Source organism: Paraphaeosphaeria sporulosa, assembly GCF_001642045.1.
Source record: "Paraphaeosphaeria sporulosa strain AP3s5-JAC2a unplaced genomic scaffold CC84scaffold_3, whole genome shotgun sequence".
Taxonomy (NCBI): Eukaryota; Fungi; Ascomycota; class Dothideomycetes; order Pleosporales; family Didymosphaeriaceae; genus Paraphaeosphaeria; species Paraphaeosphaeria sporulosa.
Window position 1 is genome coordinate 2659214 of NW_017253362.1, and position 19261 is coordinate 2678474.

The window sequence follows — 19261 nt, forward strand, 5'->3', positions numbered from 1 at the left end:
TCTGAGTGTAGCGTGTACAAATCGTGTATTATTTTGGCATTGGAATTGGAGTAAATGGACGGAGATACCTAGGCCCGGAACACATCAGATGCGAAATCCGCACAATTGCATGACATCAAAATTGTTTGCTTGTCGTATAATCATTCCCTATCCTTTTCTTCGCAAGCGCAGCGTGTCCGATTAACGCTACGCTTCCTCGGAAGTTAGGCCGCCACCCATAATGACCCGTCTTACATTTTGAGCCACTCATTTTACTCCGGCATCTGGATGCTGACTAAACTGCATCTGGTCCCCCGTTCCTTAAGTTGTCTCTTCCGTGCGTATCAGCAACTTATGCATACCACCCCGTCTGTATCGTTTCCTGTTCTTCGTATCTGCCAATCGCTCCTGCCGCGCCTACTCCCAAGAGACGATGTCAAATCAGTATTAGCGCTCCTTTGTAGCGTTTCAATGAACACTACCACGCAACAAGCTCCGGCAGATACCGTGGTATGCGCATCTGCGAGGTTGTCGACAGCCTGGAAAAATGCTCGTCGCCCTCTAGACCACTGTTGTTGACCGCCTTTGACCCACGTGCGCGTCCGGGCAGCCTTCTGCCCCAAGGATCTGGGTCGTCCACCCCACCGGGTCGGCCTAGGCCAGCCAGCCCTGCGCCCGCATGTACTCACACACCAATACAGACATTGCGTTCTACACTACTGTTGTACTGCTCAACATCTACATCTGATTCCACGAGCTAACAGTATCCCACAACATCGGTACACGCAGGTTTGGCCTACAGAGCATTTCGTGGCTTGTCCCCCACTTCCTAAGCGCATCGGCATGCGCCCTTTCGCATTCATAGAATGCGGAGAGCAGGGGAAAGTCAGCAAAGATGACGATTGGGTCGTACGAAGCCACTGCATGTTGGGAAAGAACAAGAAGAGCGGGACCAGGCGGCGGATTCGGAAAGAGAAAGTGCGAGCACCGAGTAAGCGCGATGCAGTCGACCGACCAAAACCTATCACGACTCTAGTCTACGAGTCCGTAGTACATACTCCAGCATATTTAGACGTAAACCCCACCATGTATCTACCATGGCCGGTTGACCGTCAATCGTGGTATTACCTGTGGCGATGTAAGCTTTCCAAACTTGATGTATCGCGTCGAGATGAGCCGTCAGGCTTTAAAACAACGAGGATGGGAAAAGGCTGACAGATCAGTGTCGCATTATCTACCGGAAATGTATCCACTGGACGGATATCTCAATGAGGACTATCCCGTCGACGAACTCTCCCCGGATGATGAAGGCGCCCTTACGACTTCATTGATGACAGCTAGCGCACATAACGACTACATCTCCTACCAACCTCCAAGCAACCACACACGACACCTTATCGCCAAAACTATTTCCTATCTCAACCGCCTTTTGAACAAAAATGACGATCGCTCAAGAAATTCAGCAATCTGCATCATGATCCATCTGGCCGGCGTAGCAATGTTCTGTGGAGAGTACAACGCAGCATCTACCCACATATCCGGGCTGTTCGAAGTCCTCCGCTTGTACAAAGCCCACCAAGCAAGCTACGGTGTCTCGCGCACCACCTCCCAGACCCGTTACGACATCCTCAAATATAAAATTGAGCGAATAGCATTCTGTCAATTCTACATCACAGGCGAGAGCGTGCCATTCTACGCCCAACCGCCCTCGTGGGAACCACTTGAGAAAGATGCCTCTTTACCCAATGGGGAAGTCCGCACGGGGTCCTCAAAACTAGACAGCGTCTTCTACGATTTCCGCGCGCTCACCCGTACCATGGGACAGACGAGTGCAAGCCAGCTGAAGTTAGAAGCACAGTACTTCCGTAATACAATGCACTCGCTGCAGGCCCGTGTGATAGCGCTGAACCCCGGCGAAGGCACCCCGTTTGCAGAGTGCCTGCGTCTCGCTGTAACAGCCGCGATCACGTCGCAGACACAGTTGCCAATGAGGCGGCTAGACCACCACCACCTGAACGACCAGTTCCGCCGCTGGATGCCACTTCTCGAGTGCCCGGATGATCAAAAGGGGAGGGACGTTGTTTTGTGGATTGTCATGGCGGCTTTCATAGTCGCGTTCCACCCGGAAGAGGAAAACGACGCGTGGGTTGGGAAGCTGTTCCGGGAGGCGGCTGGTGACGCCGAGGATTGGGAGGCGGCCAGGCTGAGAGTCATGAGCGTAACTTGGATCCCGGGGTATATCGACGCGGCTGATGAGAAGTGTTTCAATCGCTTGCGCAAGAAGTGGCCGCTGAAGGGGCCAAGGGCAGCGCGGCAGGGCCAAGTACCGGGAGACGTAGCGTTGCCGGCGCGTATTGCACGATTAGAGGAGGAAATCGAACAATTCTGATAGGGATGTATGCTATTGTCAGCTTACATACTGACTTGCCCTACAGAAGGTTTGGTGTGTCTCATATTTAGCACTCGAAGACGTGTGCAATTAATGCTCTCTAATTCTACAGTTGTTGCCATAGCGTCGATGTCTACGTTCGAGCACTGTAAGACTAGATCTTGAACGCAGGATGCTCTCGTGTCCACACGAAACTTAAACATACTGAAGGCTTAAAAATTCAAGCTCTTGTTACTGGACCTGAAGGCGACTGTGCGTACTACGAATGTCTAAACTCGTTGAACGCTATCGCGTCGCTGGTCTCCGCGGCCATCAATGCTCGCTCACTGATGTACACATCAAGCATCCAACGTAACACAGCGAATGGAATTCTTGAGAGTTACTATCTCTACCAGAAATTCTACGAGACGGCTGTATTGGGTTCTCCTGCGGCGTGCAAAAGCGCGCGAAGAGTCAAAACTTAATGGACGACGCGTGAACAGAAAGGGGTACTCCGCCAGCATTCGTCAACGAATATAATCAGCAGTACAACCAACAGTTCAAATAGTACTTCCAGCAACGCTGATTTCCGACCTACCGTACCATTCAACGTAGAATGGATAGTGGTAGAACCAGGAGGGAATGGCGCCCAGTCCCCAGCTCCTGTGAACACCAACCGCATCGGCAAACCCCACCACAGTAAGCAACAAGAACGATTGACAATCCAAAAAGTCCTTTGAACAGCGCTGGTTTCAAATCTGACTTCCATTTCCCCACACAACCAAGATCAGCCGAGCTATGGCCGACCATACGCCCCGACACCCGCCTTCTCCTATAGAACCGCCGATCGTGCAAAAAACAAAAAAGAATACATTTACTCTCCCTCGGGGAATCGAACCCCGGTCTCCCGCGCTTGTTTTCTTGCTGGTAAGAATGACAAGCGGAAATCATGACCACTAGACCAAGGAAGATGTTGAAGCTGATGATGCTTACTAACAGATGTTGAAATCGTGCTTATTGGCATTTATATAGACAAACATGTCTGGTTAAGGAAGAAGTTTAGGGAATCTGATGGCCTCGAAGATGGCCTGTTGAGAATTTGCGAGAGTGGGGCGGGTATGGATATCATCGGCGTGCGGGTAAACGCGGTTAGCGAGGCCGATGCAAGGACGTCGACCACACCCAAGCGAATGCGGGAGAACACATCAACTGCGAGCACTGGAAAGCGATCTACTCATACTCAGTAAGCATTTGTACACGTACGAGACATTTCAAATTAATGTGCTTTACGTTGAAGGTTTCATTACTCGTCGCCGCGTGCGATCATCACCCTAGGTACTATGGGGGTATGCATCCGCCCACCTCCTGTTCTTCTCAAATCATACAATCACTACAGACCCCTGCCCCCTACGCATTCATGGCAGGCTTCTCCTCAACACTCCTCCTGTGCAGGCCAACCGTCCTGTCATCATGCACACTTGCCCTCCTTAGCGTCGGATCAGCATCGTAATCCTGATCCATCGCATTCATCTCCTCCTCGGTATCATTCAAGTGGTGGAACAGTACCCAAATCAAGCATCCCGCGACGAAACTCGCGACCGCAATGCCAACGTACATCCACTGGATGGCCGGGTCGTACAGCACGGGGTTCAGTGCCTCGGAGATGGCGGAGCCGAAGGCATTCGTCAACAGGAACATGGACTGCACGAAGGACTTCATGCTCGGCGGAGCCTTGGTGTACGCATACTCGTAGCCGGTGACGGAGGCAAAGATCTCGGAGATACCGATGAGCATGTACGCGCCGGTTTGCGCGGCAATGTGGATGTTGTTACCCTGGGCCTGGCCGTTTGCGTCGAGAGATGCGTCGCAGCCTGGATGTTCGTAACAGGGGCCGGCTTTGTAGATGAAGTGCTGGAGGACCGCGGCGTACACCATGGCCATGGAGGCGATCCAGAATCCGGCGACGATGCGGTTGATGGGCGGGAAGCGGATGCCGGCGCGGCGCAAAGCGGGCATGACCAGGCGCTCCATGATGGGGAGGAAGACAATGATGGCGATGGGGTCGAAGTTCTGCATCAGGTCGTTGGGGATGCCGTGGGACGCCATCTGGCCAGCCTGCGAGACGAAGTTGTTGGAGAATTGGCCGTAGACGACCCAGTATACCGGGTAGAAGCAGAAGACCTTGCACGCGATGAGGGCGCGCTTCACCTCCTCGACAAAGTGGTCATCCCACTTGATCTTCGTCGCGATGGCGTCGTTTCCGAGGCCAGCCTGGTACGTCGGCTTCGCGGCGTTCATGTTGCGGCCCTTGATCATCATCCAGATGACGCGGAAGCAGTCCGTGACAACGGAGCCCTGCGGCGGGCGCACGACGTAGACCTTGCGTCCCAAAACGAGGGTGACCGTACCGACGAGGAACATGCACAAACATAGCAAGAACGCTGACCAGAAGCCGACGTCACGCTCCATGTAGGGTGTTGCGATGAGCGACAGGGACCCCAGGTTGATGCAGAAGTAAAAGATCATGTAGATGCGCGTAATGGTGATGGACGGATCGATAATGATGCGCTCGCCCGTCTTCTTGTCGGTCGTAACCTTCATCTGGCGGCGTTTGTACTGGTCGGCAATGAGAGGGGCAACATTGGACTTGATACCACCGGTCCCGAGTCCGATGACGATGATCGCAGTTACGAAGCCACCCAGACCGGCACCTTGGTTCAGCACACTAGGGATCGAAGTGATGGTCAAGATGAGGAGACCGGCGATGTAGACGAAGCAGAAGATGAGGATGGTGTTGTACTTTCCGAGGTATTGATCAGCGATAATGGCACCAAAGATGGGCGTCACTAGATCAGTCAGTGCAAATTCTTTCGTGTTCAAGATATTTTGAGAACTTACCATAGCACCAGAACTGGAAGAAAGTAGAAAGACCGGTTGCACCCTGGTGACCCATACCAAGCGCACCAGGTCCATCACGTCCATCGAGCGGGCGCTGGATGTAGTTTTGGAAAAGACCAGAGGCACCGTAGTATGTGAAACGCTCGCAAAGTTCGACAACCGCGACAAGGAACGCGGCTTTGGGGACCTTGTCACCCACTCTTCGAAGAGTCTTCTTCTCCTCCTCGGTGGGAAGTTCACCGCCGAAGCCATCGTCTTCGCCCGCTACTGAGGGAGTGTGTGACGAGGCCTCAAGCGCGGCGGCCTTCTCATCTGCAGTAAACGGCCTCTCCGTCAATGGCTCCCCAGCAATGTCCCGCCTCTTGTTGGATAGATCAGGCTGATCAAGGGTCTGGTGAAGGCTATTCGCTGTCAATGGACATGCTCGGCGTCGCGTACGCATAACTCACCCCGCAGCCTCAGTCTCGTATGCCGTCGCCATCTTGAATTGCGCTTCTCAAGGCGAACTCACAACACAGCAAAAAGTGAAAGAGATAGTTTCACCCCGGAATTTCCAACGGGCAAAAACAGCGCGACACCTCCTCCATATTTAACCACCCTGTCCCCACCAGAGCTACCCGCACGCTGCATCCAGCCCGCCGGGAACACAGTACCTGTCGCCTCCACGGCGATAACCATCTCCCAGCTTGGACCACAAGCAATGCCGCGCGATGTAACCTGCACCAAGCACCTCTCGGCTAACCGCTCTCAGCCGGCCTGCCGTTGTGCCGCCAATTAAGCAATCCCCTTGGCAGCTTGAATGCGCCACTTTACACACACCCTTGTCCGATCCTGGACTCTTTCCCGTCCGCGGCGTACATGAGTGGATCTCCCGGCGCGCGAGTAGACGACTCTCCTGCTGGATGGGGACGTGTTGGTGGTGATCAAGTTGGCATTACACAAAAACCTGCGCAGCCGAGGTGAGCCGGAGAGTTGCGCTCCCCTCCTCAAGCGACGCGAAGTATCGTATCTGCAGTCATTCATATCAAATATCCCAATCCCACCGCCGCACCGTGACGTCGCCACCTACCGTACACACCACCGCGCACCGGGCGATCCGGAAACAAGCGCTCGGGCCTCTCCCGCTCGAACTGCCTTCTCGAAAAATTCTCTGTCGCCGGTGCCGAACCCTCGCCGTCGCCTCCTGATAAGGCAGCGCACGCCGCACGAGAAGGAGTCCCTACGGCTGAAGGCTGGTAAGCTACCGACTAATCTCACACCCTCGATTTGCTGCACGCCCTCGGGGCTCGCCGAGCGCAGGCCTCGCCACGTGTTAGTCACCTGTTTCGACACCACGGACCCAAACTTCATCTCCGCTAGACATGTTCGAATCTGCCTGCGTGCCTCGGCTGGTATCCACACAACTGTATTTCGGAGGCACAGTCGCCATAGAGAGCGGTGATTCCATTGCAAATGGCTGCGATACCGGAGGAGCTGTGAAAATTTGCAGACAGAAGCCGTGTCCAAAGCCGCTCTCACAAACTTTTCTGCTTCTACCTACGTCCGGAAACAACACGATGCCTTCGCACACACCAATGTCCGATGCTACCCATGCCGTTGCGTGAATTTTACCACTCCCAACACCCCCGCTCCCTAAGCCGACATCCGAATGCTTGTCCAGCGCCTCCTGCATCCGCCAATCCTGGGGTGCAGACGCTATATTGATAAGCGTCTGTCCCGACATGCCAATTTTACTGCGTTGGGAAGGTGCATCCATCCCAGCGTATACACGAGTACGGGTCTTCTGCCACCCGCTGATGCCGTTGCCGCAAACGCGCTGACACGGTGGAGCTCTGTTGCTTCGCTTGCGTTAAGCATTGTTGGTGTGGGAGTATTCTTGGGTGGACGGCGCTCCGGGGTTGTTAGGAGCTGTAGCTTGTACCGCGCCTCCATAGAATCTCGAGCTGTGGTACCTAGGTATAGTATACTTATGGATTGCAGGCATAATCCTAACATGTAGCCGGGTATGACTAATGGGCCCCAGGTAAGAGAACGAGGTGTGGCAGGTGACATCCAGGGGCGGACATAATGATTACAGGTACCAAGCCCTTGAATCGATTGTCTGTATGTGTCCACCGCTTTCAAATATCAACACACCGTTCAAAGTAAGAAAATGCCGACATTGCCAGCATACATGCATACAGACGCCCCTCTAAGCGTCCGAATACCTACCACGGGTACTAACGCCATGCAATGCAAGTCCTAAAGGACTGCCCACAGTGTATCAACAAAGGAAATCGCGACTGGCACATCGTCCAGAGGAGCCTTTTGGGCCCGATATCCACCATATCATACACTTTACGAGAATAAGGAGATAATGACAACGAAGCAACGCGCTATGTCGTGACGGAACAATGACCACAATTAAGCAGCAGGCTCACAGCACTGCTTGCTGTTGCCGCATGCGTCAGAGCACTCTAACAGACACGTCTCGCCCTCACCGCACACGCTACCGGTCTTGCTACCGACCTTTGAGGCCTTGCCATGGGACGCAGCCGCTTCGTCGGCGCTGCTCTCGTCTGTGTTGCCGGCATGGTCATGGTTCTCGTCGAGGCAAAATTCCGGCTGGATAGTGGACGAGTGGATGCCGTATTCGTGGAGACATTGCCTGATTTCGCGGGCGAGAGCCATGTAGCGTGCGGATCCGTCACCCTTGAAATCAAAGGCAACTTGGACATGGAGCGAAGCAACGAGCTTGGTGTCGGAAAGTTGCCAGACGTGGACATGGTGGCATGACACAATGCCTTCAAGCTCCGTAATGTCGTCCTTGATATCGTCGATTGAAAGGCCCGCTGGTACGGCCTGGAGCAGAATACGTGCCGCAGCTTTGCACAGTGGGATGGCAGAAGCAAGGATGATGACGGTAATAACAAGAGAAATGGCGGGGTCCGAGTAGAACCTCCATGAGTAGTCCGTCAGCCAGATGATGAGAGCCGATGCAATAACACCGATGTTTCCCAGAGCATCGCCCATGACGTGCAAAAACACACCGCGCATGTTGAGATCGTGACCATGGCCGTGACCGCCCTTGCCGTCCTCCTTTGGCTTTGCATGCTTGTGATCGGTGTGAGCGTCCTTCTTGGGAGAACCGGGTTGGCCAGAAACGCCCTTGCCTTTGGGCAAAAGCGGTGACTGCTCTGTAGGTCCACCGTTTGCGACCGCGTCTTCGTTATCCGCATCTGAGCTGGAGTCTTCTTCCAAACGCGATGATTCAATGATGCTGTTACGGAAAGAGGAGGGGTAAACTGGAATGTCCTCGGGTCCAGAGTAGCCTCGAGACCGCGATCGGTGATGCTTCCTAGAGATACGCTTTCCGGATGCTGACCTGCGAGGTGTGGCATCCTTCTTGGCTGACCAGGAGATATCTGTAGGCCGTTTTCCAGGGGTATTCGGTCCATCGGTGGCGGTCGACGGCCAGTTGCCAATGCGACTTTGAGGAAGCACGTCAGCGACATTGCCTTCCTCATCGGCTACCGCATGGTCTTCAGCGTCGGTTCCGTGGGCATGACCCTCCTCTGCTGATTGGATTTCGTCACCGTGTCCATGAGAGTGTCCGCCGTGGCTGTGTCCGTGGTCGTGGAAAAGGAAGAGACCGACGATGTTCGAAGCCAGACCAAAAGATCCTACTATAAGCACAAGCTTAGGTTGGCTAACTTCTTGAGGCTCGACGAAACGCTGGATGGCATCGAGGAAAATGGTGAGGCAAAGTGCGACGAGAAAGACACCGTTCACGAGAGCACCGAGAGTTTCGGCTCGTTGCCACTGCGCGCGCTTGTTAGTCGAGCAAATGCGAACGTGGCAGAAGTAGACTCACCCCATACGTATACATATTCGAGTTCGTCTTCTGGTTGGCAACCTTGACGGCCCACAGACCGACTAGAAGTGAGATCACATCATTCAACATGTGGAAAGAATCAGCAACGAGCGCGAGCGAATGGACCGCATATCCTAAGAGTGTGAGTTCCCATATGTACCGTAGCGCGCGACTGCACTAACCGACAGATATCTCAAGCAGGAAGAAGAGAGAGTCGATGGCAAGCAGGATCAAAATCCTGGTGGTTTTGGAGAGACCCATTGCGATATCAGAGGCCGGCTCACTGGGGGACCCGGGGGATGAGGAAACAGTCTATTGCAGGCAGCACGCAGCAGCCACAGGGCGCTGGATAAGCTCGGAGGAGTGCTACAGCTGCGCGACGACGTGCGGAGGGTTGTGGCGGGGTTTATGGAGCAGACGCGCGCACGTTTGGGAGACTTCGCCCTGTGACGCTTTCAGTGAGTGCCAAGCTTCGGTCCGTGCGCACAGACCTCCACTTTTCAACTATCGGACCCCCGGTCCGCAACTCATCACTCGCCGTTGGATTAACATGTCGCCAGGAACCAGCATTTGTAATCGAGCGGCGTATATCTCTACGCTTCCGGAAATGCCTCACGCGGTCGAATCAACATAACATCTAGTAAGACCGGTCAATTCAATGAGTGCACAGCTCCATGGTTTTACATGTGACCCCGAAACTCGTTTAAACCCAGGAATGTAGTCGGCCAGGAACTTTCCCACGACAGACAGGCAGTTTCTGACCATACCGATATCACAGGGCTCATAGTGTTTGGGAGTTGCGTGCACACGAGACATAAATGACATGGATCCACGTATCGACTCCATGCGGATACCCGACAATACATCTACGTGAACTTTTCACTAAGAGTGAACGTACCATAACTGACTGTGCACGTCGCTATTCCAAACCATGCCCAAAGATCTTTGCAGGTGCCGAAAGAAGACACGGCCATCGCAAGAGCATACCAGATCGAGCTTGGGACATGTAGACCCCATACAAGTCATACCGTTGTAGTCAGTTTCGAACGTATCCACCACATGCATCAGTTCCTCCTGTGCTTCTTCTTGGACTGTACCCACGAGAAAACTCGGAGAATTGGAGCGGTCGTAGAATCGGAGACCCGCGTCACCCCTATGTTGGGCAGGATACAAGACTTTCAATGTGTCTCACAGAGCACTGCAGCGCGGAATGAGTACACTCACCGGGCATGTCGTTTGGGATAAATTATCCATACGAAATTGCACACACAAGACCGATATCCTTCGCTTCCACAGCGCAGACCCTGGCCTGCATCTCCCTCACCCGATCCCTTGATATCCAGCCATTGTACTCTCGAGAGAAACACTCGGATTCGGATTTGGATTTCCAACACAGGAGGAAACGCTTGAAATTGTCGAATGTTCCGCTTAAACGCTCAGTGGCGAGATCCTCGTCGTCAAACTCATCGTTGAGTATCTATAATCGTATGAAAGCATGCCGTTCTCGACCTTGAGGGCGTTCGCACCATGTTCGTACCATTGGCCATCGTACTTATACTCTGAAATGTCGAAGCTGTTGTTGCTGTACAGCATATGAGCGACCTCTGAAAGCACCTATCGACAAGTGCGCAGAAAGTTGCCTCTGTTGCTAGTTGGGGGCGCGCGTCTTTCTTAGGGGAATAGCCATCATCGAAGTGCACTACCAGGCAGGATCTTTCAGCTTATTGCTTGGAGAGGGAGATGTACAGCTTGGTATAGATGAGTGAGTAGATCCGGTTGCGCTGTTCGCCGGTGAGTTTCAGCAGAGGCGACTGGGTGGCATTTCGCACGGTGATGAGAAATACGTAAGTGATAGAGAACCTGACAAAGAGTCAGTGTCTGCACTTACAGATCTTGTAAGTAAGTAGGTGCCCCGTAGAGAGGCGTCGTCTCGCCGCCAGAGTCTAGGGACATTACAATTGAGCAATTGCGAGCCAGGTCCTGGTGTGAGTTTGAGTGTGAATACTAGTGCTGGAGAGAAGGCTATTGTTTATATAGGGGACAGGCGCACGCCCGAGTCACCGTCGTTACGCTTGAGTCCTGAGCAGTATACCTTTTGGTCAAACAGTGGCTGGTGTGCTGATTAGTTTGAAAGGTGGCACATTCAACAATAAATGAGAACATTCATCGCTGTCATATGTCCCACGCTTCTTCCTCTCATGGATATTCTCGCCTTCTTCTACTACTACACAAACCGCGACCCTGAACTTCCTTTTTTCGGTACTTGTACCGGACTGATTACTCGCTGCGCGTTGTACGTAGACCGGCTGCATTGGCGCTTAATATCACCCCGGAAGTTGAATATCTATGGTCGGAGTACGCGCAATAACATATCTTAGGGTGTGGTCCAAGGCGGTCGTGACTTCCTCGCGAGAGGCCATCCAGGCCTTTCCCTTGTATCAAGAGCGACGCCATGACATCATTCTCCAAAGTCATCATCGGCATTCATCTTCATCCTCACTCGCCCCCGTGATTGCGAGCTCCATTACATCCACTTAGAGAGTAGATATCGACCTGGCGGCGCTGTTCAACTGTCGGTTTACTGGCCGATTCACTTTCACCGCAGGCCTTCTAGCAAATATCGACGCTCGTCCAGATCTGTGCTTCTCTACGCCATCCATCCTGAACTTTCCTTGAGCAATGTTTCCTTTCCAGACCATGAAGTCTTTTTGCGTCGGCCCTGCAGAGAAGAATGGTCCAGCTACTCCGACATTCAATATTGGATCCACATATTCCGGCAAAGTCATCCAACATGGCCCAAAGCGCGCTCAGCCCAAGACCGCTTTCCACCTCCCCGAGGTCTGCCGATTCATCTATGAGGAGACTGCAATACTCGGGTATGCCACCAACCAGTTCGCTTTCGTTGGTGAAGTCGACCAGAAATTCGGAAAAGACGACGGTCCTGATGGTGCGCTCGAAGGATGGTGCCGCGAGCTTGTTCCAGCCCAGATCAAGGCCGTGAACAGCATCCGTCCCCACTGGCACGACCTGCAAGACTACCTCAACAAGAGTAACATGAGGACTATGAAGCAGCTCTTCCCAAAGCTTAAGCAGATTCGCGTCCCATCTCGTGCCGTCAACTGCGACGCAAAGTGGCCCTCCCGTGGCGATCCCATGAGGAAGTACTTGCGCCAGCAGACCAAGGAGCGGATGTCGGTTTTGGTGAAGCATTAAGAGGGTGAAGATGTCGAGGTTGTCTTCTCAGGTGTCTGAGTTGCATGACGGCGTTCGGGTCAAGACGTGAACTTGGACCCACGCCTCAGGGCACGAGGTGGTATTACTCCAGAAATGTCGACCTTATCGTCCGCGAGTCGCGTTGGCCGCGATCAAGATTGAGTGAGGATCTACTTAGTAAACGTATTGCAATGATTTACACTTTGACCGCCAGTTATGGTCGCACACAAAGAAGTCATAAGAGCTCTCACGAAAGCAATGATTCTGGGATCACATTGGGTCTTGACCAACTTCAGCTTTCAATTCGAAGACTCGAATGCCTAGCTATTTAATCTACTTGTCTTTCCTGTATCGTGAATTGTTCATAGTTGGATTGACGTCTAAGCTCTCTCGCTACACTCTTCCGAACTCAGGTGGAGGTTACACATGCCTTCCTGGTCACGCCGCCCCGCACCTTTGCCAGAATACCTCCAGTGGTGATAATGGTGTACCATCAGCGTCGTCACCTGTATTCAACACAACCGATCGTATCGTATTCACCGTCGGATTGAACTGCAGAACCGGCCACTCCACTCTCGCAAACACACTGTCTTCAGGAATCTGCCGGCTAGGCGGTAAAGCGAGCACGATGTCGCCATTGCATTTCTGCGCAAAGGCTTCAGATAAGTTGTCAAAATACTCGTTCCGCTCAGTCTCCCCCCACCCAACCCCAGCCATAGCATACTGCTCTTGAAATGCCCAGGACATTGGACACTGGACATTATAGTCGGGTTGACCGTCCTCGTCTTCTTGCGACGTGGCTGCCCAGCCGTCTTTGTCTAGATCAGCCAGGATGAACAACTCATTGTTGTCAGCGTATTGCTGTGCTGCAGCTAATGTGCCGCCGGTGTAGAACATGCAGCTGCTGGATGGCACGTCTTCGAGATGGGGTCGGAGGTCTGACGCGCCTGGTACTGGTGGTTTGTCGAGTCGCTTCGCGAGTGCCTCAGTGGTGGATACGACATCGAGAGGCCATGATGACGCAAGAGGAAAAAGTAAGAGTGCGAATGCTGAGACGATAAATTGAATCATCATTACGAAGTGAGAAAGGAAGAGAAATTGATTCGGCCTCTCGTGAGGGCAACTGTGCGATACTTAGTTCTGCTGCGTCCTACTGAGACTTGTATTTGCACTACGACATCGCCAATCTTCGCATACTAAGATTACGATGACCTCCTGGTCTAAGGATAGCTTCCGTTTCGTTGCGGCTCGCATAGCCTCCTTACCTTCATTCCTCAGCATACTAAAGTATCGTATTCGCGAGACTAAGACAGACGGACCCTTGGCATGCTCGTGTGAGGCGAGTGAATAAGCAAACATTGTTTCAGCCTTACTGCTCAAGCGCTAAATCTACTCCGCGTTTTGGGGGCGAAGTGACTAGCTGGTGGCTCATCTTCACAAGTGCAGATGGCCCCACAAGTATTTGATTGATATGCCTCTCATCGTAAAGCCTCAATAATAGCAAGGAATTACAAACTTCAAGAGGGGAGAACTGGATCAATCACTGGATCCCGCAACTTCGCCATTAGCGCCTTCGACGAGGTCGCATTCAACAAGTTTTCCTCGCAAATCGTTTGCTATTCAATTTTCTGCGCTTTCTATCCTGCTTCAGATTTCTTTTCAAGATGCCCCACAGCGCCCAACGTTCTATATTTTACTTGGGTGTTTTGGCACAACTCATCAGCCGTGCGACAGCAGCGGATTGTTCGCAGCAACGAAAAGAAGGCGATCCTACCAGCGCCGAGATCGCAGATGCATTGACAAAGAACAACGCGTTATCAAACATATGCTCAGGAAACTTCTCACCGCAAAGTACAACAGATAATACATGGAACTACTGGTGAGAAGTCTTGCTTCAAGGCACTTATGCAGAACTGACCATGATCATAGGTACATGAACTACATCGTCCACCGAGACGACAGCAATAAACCTCTTGAGAACTGTAACGATGCGTTCCAGAACATCATCGACCAGTGCATTTACGGTGGAAATTACTGGGGCGGAGAGTGGTCGTTGAATGGCTTCAAATATTCGATCACGAACTCTATATACGACCAAACGCCGAATAACCCACTGGCACCGGGCGATGCGGGTGGCCCGTCAGCAACATCATCATCTTCTGAAGCTGCGGCTCCTCCGGCAGGCGCTACAGTTGTTACCGAGACAGTGGACGGGAACACTGTACCCGTGACAGTAAGTTGACCTTGCCAAAAGATGTTGAATGGGATGGCTGACTTCAAAAGTTCGTTCCAACAACGTTCTCAGATTACGCTACACTTACCAGCACCACAACAATAACTACAACGACTAGTGACTACTCTGGTAATGTTGTGGTTATTCCTTGGATTGTGGGACCTGGAGGTATTGCTTTCGGTAAGACCGTCACTGCCACCGTTTACACTTCTAGGACAGTATAAGCCTGACTTTTGACAGTGCCTGTTGGAGGCGTTCCCTTGCCTCCAGGCATCACGCCTCCCCCAGTCGCACCCACCGACCCAAATAACCCCGCAGATACCGAAGACACCCCCACAACAAACGACCAGCCATCCTCCTCTTCTTCAGCATGCACAAGGAGCCTCTCTTTCGCCGCCGCAGCTGGCACACCCCGCGAGGGTCTCCAGATCCCAATCTGGGTGCAAACAGGCCGCACACCCACATCGTCATCTTCCTCTTCCTCATCCAAGAAACCTAACATTCAGACCGTCACGGTTGACTGCAACGTCTGTACGTTGATTGAGGGGAGTTTGCATCCGGTGTGTACGCCGATACCGGGATGTACGTTAACGCCATCAACGTCAGCATCATCGGATCCGCCAGCACAGACACCGTACCCGGCTTGTCCTGGAGTGGACCTTGGGGGGTTTAGTTGTGGGGGCCAGTGTAGGGGTTGGGTGCCTTGTCCGGATTGGTGCATCGATAATTGCGCGGACTGCTTCAATGCTCATAATGTGTGTTGAAGGAGCCGACAGTATGTTGTATTCTGTTCCAGTGACCCGCCTAGAGATACATCCCATGACGTTGGAAACATGAAGATTTTGTTACGATCTGAGGCGACCCATCTTCTAATATCTTGGCGGCGACCACCATTCATCCATGCTCAGTGCTGTGAAGTTGCTGAACGACACGAATCTTGAAGATCAATCATCCTCTGACGAGTTGTGTTCAGCATCTTAATGCTTTGCATGCCTGAGAATATTGTAGGCAAATAAGGCAGAAATTTTGGGCTCTTAGCCGTATTTGACGTTGGTCACGATCCATTCAGGTGTGCACACCATATAGTGCATGGCAATCTTCCGATCCAGCGTAAGGATGCCACAAAGCTTTTCGACTACGCTATGTCTTTCTTTCTCGACGCTGCAAAGAGAACGTAGATTATACACGACAGATTGAAGGTGGAGTTCTGCGCTGGCGACGTTGCACACGTCCTCGAAGGGATCAAATGTGGCATAATACAGGATCGCGACCCAGTGTCTCCAAAACATTTGACCGAATGCATGGCAGTAACGTCCTGTCATTAGATGCACGCTTTTACGATCTGCTTCAAGCTGACTTGTGTTCAGTGACTATATTGATGGCAGTCTCCTCCACTACATCTTTACTCTCCCGGTGCTCAAGCGCAAACCATCTTCGTTAGCAGCCTCAAATGTACTACAGAACCCTCCAGCATTTCGGGTCGTTGAATCATTCGACAATGAATACGCGCTGCTCCCTGATTCCACTGCAGTTCGCCAGGTATTCGATGCAAGAGCGACAGATCTCGAGCGTGTAAAAGACACTTTGGTCGAATGGCGCACGCGCTCCGAGGAAGATCTACATTCTCTCAAATTTGGTTACGTTAAGAGTTCTGGATTTGCAGAAACTTGCAACTAGGGAAGTCAGCACGCAAATCTCAAAGGAAGAGACTCTATTACTAATCTACGCGATCATTTCACGACTGAAAAATGGCTATATGCCGTTTTATGAAGCTGTGCTATCTATTAGTAAGGCCACATTAACAGCATCATCTGCTTGTAATATACCTATGAAATCTTACCAAGTTTTTCCGCCTCCTTCTGACCATTCACGGCAGCAGACACCCTGCACACTGGCTTGTGATGTGCTGTTTAACATTCTGAACAACGAAGTTGAAACTACATCTCGTCCGCCACGAAGCTACCCCTATGCTACCAAAGAATTCATGAAGGACTTTAGGAATGCACGCATCGATCCGTAAAAATTTCTCGCCGAGATGTTCACACTCGCGACCATGTGCCTGCCCGATCTCTCTTTCGGCCTGACGCGTCCCTCAGACCTGCCAGCATCCTCGAAAATACGCCGATATACTGTTCGGTTCGCCGAAATCAACTGGAAAGGTCTGAAAAACCTGTCAGTATTCACTATATTTTTGGCCAACGCAGAGCATTTCGCTGCCCCCGGCCAAACTGTCTCACGATTCCACCGACACCTTCCACGCTGTGCTTCTGGCCGACTTAAGGCGAGACCCCGGGGTTGGAGCCGAGCGTTTTCAGAAGCATCGTGCCCTAGTGAGCACGTGAGCTTGTGAGCCGAAAGAGCAGCGCGGTACGTTCTGGGTGGGTGAAGACGTTGTACACGAATGGACAGAGGGTGATTGGAAGGTGACTATCTTGAGACATGATATCTGGCTGCTTTTCACGTCTTCCAAGCATCTGATGGGTGTTTTAGAAAAGGAGATGCTTTGAAACAAGTAGGGTTGAATCGAGTCTGTCACACAGATTTCTGCGCGCACCCAACTCTTTTCTACGAATGGAAGCCCAGTTGTATCGGATCATTCATTTCATCCCTAAGCATTATCCAGAAAATCTCCGTCTCTCTGCAAAGGCCAGTTTTCGAAGTCAGATCCTTCATCGCCTCACACAAATGACAAGACCAAGTAGGCGCATCAACGCGCGACGAATCATACAGCCATTATCGCTACGACATGGGACAGTTTCGTCATTCCTAATCCTGCGGACTACGTTCCCCGCGAGCAAGACAAATACATCATCCCGGAAGAACGGCGCAGATCCCAACAATGAGTAGGAGCACCCCCACATGGCCGGGCTCATCCGAAGCGGAAACAGTTCCCGGAGCTTATTCTATGTTGATCTGCACAGCTAGCAGGCATGCAGCAGAGACACTAGAATGATTCCTGCTTTCAATTACTGAAGGAGGCTGTGTGTTCAGCTGCTAGGCCAGAGGGCCTTCGAGAGTGGAAATGTCTCGTCGAACCAAAGTTACGTTTTGTCCAAGTATAGTTTAAGAAGCTCTGCAGAAACCTGCAATCCACACCCCAGTAAAGTGTCGGACAGCGAGAGGCTCCAATTGAGCGTATCCAGGGTGACCGACACTGTTGACTAAACTAAGAGAGTAACTTCCAAAAGTGCGCACCTCCACCAACGGTTTCACGACACGTCACCGCATCTCGCGGACCGTGTGTTCTGCGACTTCCGTCGGTGAACCTGAAAAGAGCGGGAGCACTGATTCAGTCCAAAATAACGCCTAGACTCTCCCTGGCAGCACGTTCGTTCCCCAGATTCACCGCAACCATGGAATCCTGCGGGGCGATCAGCGCTAAGGAAGTCAAGCTACAGCATCCTCGTCAATCGATGAGCTTGATATTCCCTGTAGCCAACCAGTGTTTCCCCGATAGAGACTATTGTCTTCTGTAATGAGCTTAGCAGAGCTTGATTGAGGAGCTAGCGTAGGTCTGACGGAGAGGGTCCGAAGCGCTAGGCGTTCGGGACTTTTCTACGGCTATGGTTACGGAAGTGGCTTGAGGCCCTGCCTCCGCTGCTGAGCTTTCTAGAAGTCTGCCGAATGGGGCATTGGAGTCGAGGGTCTTGAAGTGGCTTCGTGGTTCAAGCTTCGCGCTCGTGACTCTACCCGCCTAATTGTTACTGAAGCATCAATGGTTAGCAGCAAGGTGCTCCGCATGATACTGCGATTTCACGAACGCAGCCAGAGCACACGAACCGCACTAGCTAGGGAGACTGCTGCCGACGATATGGGGTAAGTTCGTCCAGGCGCCAGGGCCTCAATGCTTACTATCAGGTCTAACAGATGACGCAGGGGGCTGAACCCTTAATGTACAGTTTTGAGCCGCTGAGTAAGAATAACATCAGTGGCACATCTAGCTTGCATGCATCAACAAGCGTCGCCAGGGGAAATGTGTCCGAGATCGTTGCCATGGGCACCAGCATCACCATTCCCTGTGAGATTGACGAGTCACAGCGCGCGTCGCACGTCATATTAGCCACGCGGGAATGCCCGCTCGTATAGAATCCGACCAGCCGATTCTGTTGAAGGAACTACATCCTCTTCTACTATCACTTCACGGTTAGTGTCACTCCTCAGAGACTGCGCGGACACAGTTCTCGAACAGTAGGCTGCATCTCAACGCAGTCGAGACTTCGCAGACTCAGCGCCGCCAGGAAAACGATATGCAAGTGAGATTGAACCTCACGGACAAGACTGTGGGGAAGTCACTCGATGGCGTCAGTGACAACTATAATCGCAGCTTCTGACAGCTGCGGAGTAGTATGAAGCTCCTCACGTCGAAGTATAAAGATAGGTGGAAATGCCTCAACAGTCTCGTCGTCACATCACAGACAAACATCAACAACAATTTTACAACTCCACTTCACCAGCTTAACTTCAGCTTTGAGAGAGCTAGATACGACACTGTGAGCTTCATACATCAACTTCTTGTCGTAATCCACAACCCCAACCACCAATCCTCATCAACAATACCCACAATGCCTTCCACCTCCAAAATGATGCTCACCCTCGCCCTCCTCACGGTCGCCTACGCTCTCCCTACACCCCAACTCGCAGGCGAAGGTGCAGCTGCCAATTCCCTCCTCTCATCCACCGACAACGGTGTCGGCTACGGCATCGAAAACGCCGAGGA

At 52.2% G+C, this 19261-nt stretch overlaps 8 protein-coding genes and 1 non-coding gene across 9 annotated transcripts in view; 4 read left to right on the top strand and 5 right to left on the bottom strand.

The window, feature by feature from the left end:
* The first annotated feature begins 690 nt into the window (after positions 1-690).
* Positions 691-2661, top strand: CC84DRAFT_589057 (uncharacterized protein). The gene is made up of 2 exons (XM_018186797.1): positions 691-1117; positions 1203-2661. The coding sequence occupies exons 1-2, from the start codon at positions 823-825 to the stop codon at positions 2366-2368; spliced, it is 1461 nt and encodes a 486-aa protein (XP_018039193.1). The 5' UTR covers positions 691-822; the 3' UTR covers positions 2369-2661.
* A 563-nt stretch (positions 2662-3224) lies between these two features.
* On the bottom strand, positions 3225-3318 carry CC84DRAFT_t36. Its single transcript has one exon. It is a non-coding gene; the product is annotated as a tRNA-Asp (tRNA).
* A 124-nt stretch (positions 3319-3442) lies between these two features.
* CC84DRAFT_1162672 (peptide transporter PTR2-A) lies at positions 3443-5932 on the bottom strand. The gene is made up of 3 exons (XM_018178057.1): positions 5695-5932; positions 5246-5646; positions 3443-5193 (listed from the first exon to the last, which is right to left on the bottom strand). Exons 1-3 carry the CDS (start codon positions 5724-5726, stop codon positions 3755-3757), a joined length of 1872 nt encoding a protein of 623 aa, XP_018039194.1. The 5' UTR covers positions 5727-5932; the 3' UTR covers positions 3443-3754.
* Positions 5933-7648: 1716 nt separating this feature from the next.
* On the bottom strand, positions 7649-9359 carry CC84DRAFT_1086442 (cation efflux protein; the record flags this gene model as incomplete). Its single annotated transcript, XM_018174160.1, has 3 exons — positions 7649-9046; positions 9099-9232; positions 9281-9359. 3 exons carry the CDS (start codon positions 9357-9359, stop codon positions 7649-7651), a joined length of 1611 nt encoding a protein of 536 aa, XP_018039195.1.
* Positions 9360-11592: 2233 nt separating this feature from the next.
* Positions 11593-12395, bottom strand: CC84DRAFT_591759 (uncharacterized protein). Its single transcript, XM_018186799.1, has one exon. The coding sequence runs from the start codon at positions 12306-12308 to the stop codon at positions 11709-11711; it is 600 nt and encodes a 199-aa protein (XP_018039196.1). The 5' UTR covers positions 12309-12395; the 3' UTR covers positions 11593-11708.
* Positions 12396-12749: 354 nt separating this feature from the next.
* On the bottom strand, positions 12750-13385 carry CC84DRAFT_1174249 (uncharacterized protein; the record flags this gene model as incomplete). The annotated part of the gene is made up of 1 exon (XM_018180086.1): positions 12750-13385. The coding sequence occupies one exon, from the start codon at positions 13383-13385 to the stop codon at positions 12750-12752; it is 636 nt and encodes a 211-aa protein (XP_018039197.1).
* Positions 13386-13975: 590 nt separating this feature from the next.
* CC84DRAFT_1204088 (uncharacterized protein) lies at positions 13976-15308 on the top strand (the record flags this gene model as incomplete). The annotated part of the gene is made up of 4 exons (XM_018181879.1): positions 13976-14190; positions 14241-14544; positions 14595-14724; positions 14785-15308. The coding sequence occupies 4 exons, from the start codon at positions 13976-13978 to the stop codon at positions 15306-15308; spliced, it is 1173 nt and encodes a 390-aa protein (XP_018039198.1).
* A 3126-nt stretch (positions 15309-18434) lies between these two features.
* CC84DRAFT_1162675 (uncharacterized protein) lies at positions 18435-18971 on the top strand (the record flags this gene model as incomplete). Its single annotated transcript, XM_018178058.1, has 1 exon — positions 18435-18971. A coding segment is annotated over one exon (196 nt), but the record flags the coding sequence as incomplete, so codon positions are not given.
* Positions 18972-19106: 135 nt separating this feature from the next.
* Positions 19107-19261, top strand: part of CC84DRAFT_1141828 (uncharacterized protein) — a gene marked incomplete at its 5' end in the record, with an annotated part of 964 nt that continues 809 nt past the window's right edge. Inside the window, one exon of the mRNA XM_018176341.1 lies at positions 19107-19232. Coding sequence (XP_018039200.1) covers positions 19107-19232 — 126 coding nt within the window. The remainder of the gene's footprint in view (positions 19233-19261) is intronic.